A 6226-nucleotide genomic window follows, 5' to 3' on the forward strand; every position below is an offset into this window, starting at 1 on the left:
TACTATAGCTAGAAGTACTTAAATAGGCTATTATAATACCCCTTCCTCTCTTACCTACTACTAATTAACTAGTATACTAATAAATAGTAGGGACTTTAATATCCCTTATACTATTAACCTAACTAAATATAGCCTTTACTATATAATAGTTATCTTAGTATATATACTAAGCTACTAATCTATAGCTATTAGTTAGTAAGAACTTCCTTTAATATCTAAAAGGAACTATAAACCTAGCTATTTACTATTAGTCTAAGTCTAAAGCATTTAATCTATTTAAATTTTCTAATAGTAATTTTATTAGTAACTTAAATTCTTTTAAGTCTACTTATAGGTACCTCTTTACTTTAGTAGGTAGCCTAATTTACTAGAAATTAAAAAGGGTTAGTACTATTACTCTTTTTGCTATAGAGGTAAAATTAAATACCCTATTAAAAACTATTTAGAAACTTAAATAGCTAGATAGTCTATTTACCAAAATAAGTAAAGGACTTAAAAAGCCTATCTTACTATTATACTATAATAATAAATCTATTTCTAATACTAATAATCCTAATTAGTATAATTAAATAAAGTATATACTACTATAGTTTTAGTATATCCAGTAAGAAGTAACTAATGGCCTAGCTAAAATTAGCTACTTTAATACTAAGTCTATACCTACCGATAGCCTTACTAAGGCTCTTATTATTAATTTCTTTTAATACTACCTTAGCCTACTAGGTCTCTAAGGGATCCCTATTTAGTAATAGTTATACTAAGTAAATAGAGGGGGTATTAAAATACTAGTATTTATACTAGTAAGACTACCTAAATAGTATACTATCTTATTAATACTAATAGTGTTACTATTAGTAAAGATACTATACTATACTATAAGCATTAGTATGTATATAGAGTTAAATAATAGTATATAATATACTATTTCTCTAAACTATAACTCGGAGCAATAGGTAGTAGTACTACTACCGACTAACTTACTACTATAATACAACCCGTATATATAGTAGCCAGTCAATTACTAAAGCCAATTAATCGGAACGATAATTACCGCTCTCCTAACTACTACTAGCTCATACTAGCCTATAATACTACTATTGGCTACTTAGTTATTATATAATGGAATTAGCTAACCTTATAACTAAAATAAGCTATCTAACTTTATAATAGAGACAGCTAACTATTATATAGCTAAAACAGCTTTCTAACTGTATAATTAATTTGGCTATTAAGCTATAACATAATAGTATGTCCGACTAAGCCGTTAAGCAATAGAAACGGCAATCTGTCTAGACCTATTAGGTATTAATTCTATAGATATAAATAGCTACTCTTTTCCTATACAATAGCTAGAAGAAATATTATATTCGTTTATATAATTTAGTACTACTAATTATATACTCTTACTTAGTTACTAACTAGTACCTCTTATTACTATTACTAATAGTATATTTAATTCCTTAGTCCGTATAATATACTTTTACTACCCCCTCCTCTTACGTATATAAATTGCTAGAATAGTAGCTATAATAGCTATAGTAGTTATAGCAGTCTATTGTACTAATGCGCTAATGGGCCTATAATGGGGTTAAAGTCCGGGTAGTTAGTTACATAACGGTATCTATATATATACCTATTTAAGTAAGTACAGAGGACACCTAGTAGTTTATAACAATAGTATTAAGAACACTAATAGATTTATTCTGCCCTATCTTACAATCCTTAATTCATTAGAGCCCTAGTCCGGGCGGCCCCCCTTTTCCTCTATTGCATTATAGTCCTAGTCCTTTAATTTAATAACTTATGAGCTATTTATTTAAGATATATTGCGAATAAAAATACCTAGTACCAAACGCAAGAGCATATAAGTAATAGGACGAACTAGAAATACCGGAAGGCTAAAAACCTTTTATTACGGTATATCAAAACTATATATAATTAGTATATTAATTAGAAGTAAATAAGAAAGCAATTTATAATACAAACTAGCACTAGAGATTGGACTAGGGAAGAAACAATAGTATATATTAATTGGGATAAGACTAAAAACAACCGCTTTAATAATAAGTTAGCTAATATAATTTTTATACAGCCTCTTTTAATAAGGCGAGGTATTAATAGAATCTACAGTAACAAGACATTAAGGAAGATATTAAGGAACAATAAGAATTATACTCAAGATAATTACTTGTATGTATCTTTTTGTATTGTATAGGCGCTATTATTCTATAGCGGGGCGTTGTAGGGCGCTAGGCGTAAAGTCGTGTAAATAGAGAAAACGGGTCGTATAATTAGGAATACTCGTACGGAGTACTTACTTAATAGTACTTGCTGTCTGTTCCCTCAGGTGCACTTACTACAGTACTGTACTTATATTCGTACTCCTACAGAGTACTTACATCAGCACTAATGCAGTACTTGCTCAGTACTCCGTACTCCGTGCGCTTATTTGTTTTGTATGAAAGTACATTACATGTACTGTACGTCGAGGAATGAAAAAATGGTATGCTCGATAATCAGCATCGCAACTCCACATTCGTCCACAATACCATCTCGCTCATCGACGCGCCACCCCTCCCGACTAAGTGCATATTGCGGTATGAGAAATGCCATCAAAATCAGGCTGATTAATCGAAGAGAACCCGGCGTCAACGAGGTGAGAGCCGAGCGCGTTCGTTTGTGTCATGCTTGGTTGCTTTGGCTGGTTCGGCGCATCTCGGTAGCGGTCGCGGCTTCGTCCGCTTATCCGTGCAGTCGCGCTTTGTTCCTCATGGTTATCAATCAAATATGTCGCTTGGGAAAGCTCCCTCGGGTTGTCACTTCCGCCTCCTGCTCTGCAAACTTGAGTGAACCGGCATCACCATTCGTTTCCATGGATGTCCGGGCAGGTAGGCAGGCAAGGCCTATCAAGCAAGGTGGGAATCCCGAGGGTCACTAGCGGCTCAGCGTACAAGTACGCCGTTCTGCTGTACCAGTATGATGCTGGAGCCTTCGGGTTGGGATCCATCGTGGAATCTCAACCACTCGCTCAGAACTTCTCCATTAGCACCCATTCCCAACGAGAAACACAAACTCCCTGTCACATACGTACATCGATACAATTCGTTCCCCCGCGTGTTGGGCAACCCTTTTTTCTTCCAACGAGTGGCTGTCCATCAGCCCAGGCTGTGCACATTGTACTGCCTTCATCTTATCTTTCTCGCCCCGGGTTAACAACAATGCCTAGAGATGATCTGTCCATTGACTTTGTTAAAAAGATGCCTCAAATCGAACCCCTCGATCCCGGCCTGATCCTCGACGACTGGATTAATCGCGTTCAGAACCTACCTGAGGAGATACGGTTCATGCAGGATGAAATTGCCGACAAAGACCGCCAATACAATGAATGCATTCGCTTGATCGAGGATCGCGACGGCAAGATACAGAAGTGGATTAAATCCAACGGAAGCCACGAGACGAACCCTAAAGAAAATAATTTACGCGCTCAAATTCGTGACAACTACGCTCGCGCTGATCAGCTCTCCCAGGACAAGATAATCCTAGTCCAGAGGCTACAAGTCAACCTGGACAAACATCTGCGCAGCCTCGATGTTCAAATCAAGTTACTATACGACCGCGCGGAGCCTGGCTTCACAGATCCGGACGAAGTGCCCTCGCTCCTTCGCGCCAGCACAGCCAACCTCTCTAACCCAGCCATCCGTTCCGTGAATCCTTCGACAGATATCGCTCCCGCTGGACCTACACACTTGCCACTGACCCCAATCCAGACCTCCAACCCAGCTACAACACGCTTGCCAACTCACCCGGGAATCCGACAGGCCCAGGCTCAGCAAAATTTCCCCCAGCACGCGGCATCTGCCCCCGCTACACCAGCCACTAATACCATAAATCGACAACACCGAGAGAGTTCGGCCGGTCCAGCAACGAAGCGTGGGCTTCGGGTCAACACCACCCTCGGGAATGTTCCTACTGCCTCAAGTGGTTTGGCAAGGCACTCGTCGCTTGGTCCAAACACCCCCAAGAGTGGGTCTGCTCCTGCGGCAAACAGCACCACCCGAGCAGGTAGTGCTGGGCCGCGCGCTGCATCTGTCAAGACTGCATCTGCTGTTGGGAGCCGACGGGGGACGCCTATCACAACGGGGCGTAAGAAGCCCCCAAACAAGTCTTCGTTGTCGCGCGTGAAGAAGGCGTCGAATAGAAACTCCCCGGCGTCGACGGCAGATAGTGATTTGTCCGAGGCAGAGAGTATTGGTGCCGAATATGAGGATGGCGCCATCGATGGCCGATCTCGGGACACGCCGATTGCGGAGGGTAAGGACGCAGATGGTGATGAGGCTATTAAGGATGCTGAAGACGAGGACGAGGAGGCTGGCGACGACAAGAAGTATTGTCTTTGCCATCATGTGAGCTATGGCAACATGGTGGCATGTGACAACGACAATTGCCCCTATGAGTGGTTTCATTGGTCGTGTGTTGGGCTTAAGAACGAACCCAACGGAACATGGTATTGTCCTGTCTGCGCAGAGAAGTTCCAGAAGAAGAGCAAGTAAACGTCATGTCCTTCGGGATTGTCTTTGCTTGTGCGTGACGAATTGCGTCTATAGTGTTTGGCAAGCGATGGACGAATGAGAAAAAGACTTCTGGTATATGAAGCCAACAGTGCGCACAAAGGTTGTTCTCGTTCATTTTGAAGTATGGGGAGCAATGGGTCCGAGGTGATGCTGGCCATTATTACACCTTGACCGCTTCGGTCGCGACTCTTTTCACCCGTTCCGATTCTCCACTATCAGGAAATGCAGGGCATACCATCTCGGGTTGGGGCGTGGCAGTGGACAACGCCGCGGGCAACGCCCGCGGTTTCTTCTCTTTTCCATGTGATGATGCCGCCTTTTCCCCGCGCCCTTTCTACGAAGTCGTCGAGCGAGCCACCAACACCAAAGTACAACCTTTTGGCTGCCACAAAGGCACTTGCCTCGGCTGACAATGCCATCTGTTCATGACTCAGAAGCGCAAAAACCGTTTCGGTGAAGGCTTGCAGCGCGAATGGCGAATATATTGTCTCGGCACCCAAGATGAGGGTGACTGGGGTTGATTTCGAGACTTCTGCAGTCGTAGTTGAGGCCGGTAGGCTGTATAGAAGCTGAATGAACTCCTTGCACCAGCCGCCAGAGATGAATGACAGCTGAATTTTTCGTTCGAGGAGATACAGTTTGAAGGCCTCTAGCAGTTCCGGTGTGATTTCCAGTTCTTCGTCCAGAGAGAAAGCGTCTTCCAAAGTTGCATGGCTTTGCTGGTGTTGGAAAGCCCACGCAAGTAGAAAATTTGGAAGGGTGATAAGCTGAAGGACGGAAGGGTTATAGTCGGCCATGACAAATGTAAGGGGTTGAGCTTGCGAGGATTGTAGAGCCATGGCCCGTTGGAAGACAGCGATCGAAGGCAGGGCCGTTCCACAGCCTAGCTAGTAATCTCAAAGCATGTTAGCAGCTGGCCTCAGGTCTTGCCAACTGTTCGGGCCCCAAGTCTGGAACTCGTACCTCGATAATACGAGATGGGCGGCCGTACAGAGAAGATTGTAGGTTCTCGCTCGCCAGCACCTTGATCAGGTCTACACTACTCTCCCAGCTCTTGAAACCGCCCTCGTAGATCCCCGTCTTCACATCATGCTCCCCAAGTCCCTCACGATGCACGTCCCCTTCCTCTTCGGCCATAAGTTGTACACGTACGTCCCATAACTCCCTTCGGGGAACAAAGAGGACAGAGCCATCGTCAAGATCCACCTCAAGACGATTAAAGGCAATTTTTGAAGGTAATAGGGAGAGCAGTTCCGTGAGGGGATGGTGCCTCGGCGGCAACTGGGGTTTCCCGGGAATGGGGAATGCGTCGGCTGGTGCTGATGCTGGGAAGTTGGCTGCAACTGGTGACAGGAACTCACCCTGGCTGTGGACAACCGCGTCAATATCGTCACCAGAAAACCCAAACTCAAAGACCATGTTAACAAGCGATAGTTGCACTGATATCAAATGTTGTGGTTTGGGGGCAGTTCTAGCACGATAGTCCTTCGCGAATGGTACTCGTGCCACGCCCCACCTAAAGGTGGTTCTCACTACTGCTACAGCGCGCATATCACCGGATTGCGCACTTCAGTAATAGCTTCCAATTCAACCCTGTTTTATACTACGAAGACCGCACTTTCCATTACAGACCTATATATATCCCAATACTCTAT

At 43.4% G+C, this 6226-nt stretch overlaps 2 protein-coding genes across 2 annotated transcripts; one reads left to right on the forward strand and one right to left on the reverse strand.

Moving 5' to 3' along the window:
* Window positions 1-3218: 3218 nt before the first annotated feature.
* DCS_07900 (zinc finger domain-containing protein) lies at window positions 3219-4550 on the forward strand (the record flags this gene model as incomplete). Its single annotated transcript, XM_040805183.1, has 1 exon — window positions 3219-4550. The coding sequence occupies one exon, from the start codon at window positions 3219-3221 to the stop codon at window positions 4548-4550; it is 1332 nt and encodes a 443-aa protein (XP_040655287.1).
* Window positions 4551-4786: 236 nt separating this feature from the next.
* DCS_07901 (uncharacterized protein) lies at window positions 4787-5990 on the reverse strand (the record flags this gene model as incomplete). Its single annotated transcript, XM_040805184.1, has 2 exons — window positions 4787-5458; window positions 5535-5990. The coding sequence occupies 2 exons, from the start codon at window positions 5988-5990 to the stop codon at window positions 4787-4789; spliced, it is 1128 nt and encodes a 375-aa protein (XP_040655288.1).
* Between the last annotated feature and the right edge of the window lie 236 nt (window positions 5991-6226).

Source organism: Drechmeria coniospora, chromosome 03 (assembly GCF_001625195.1).
Source record: "Drechmeria coniospora strain ARSEF 6962 chromosome 03, whole genome shotgun sequence".
NCBI lineage: Eukaryota > Fungi > Ascomycota > Sordariomycetes > Hypocreales > Ophiocordycipitaceae > Drechmeria > Drechmeria coniospora.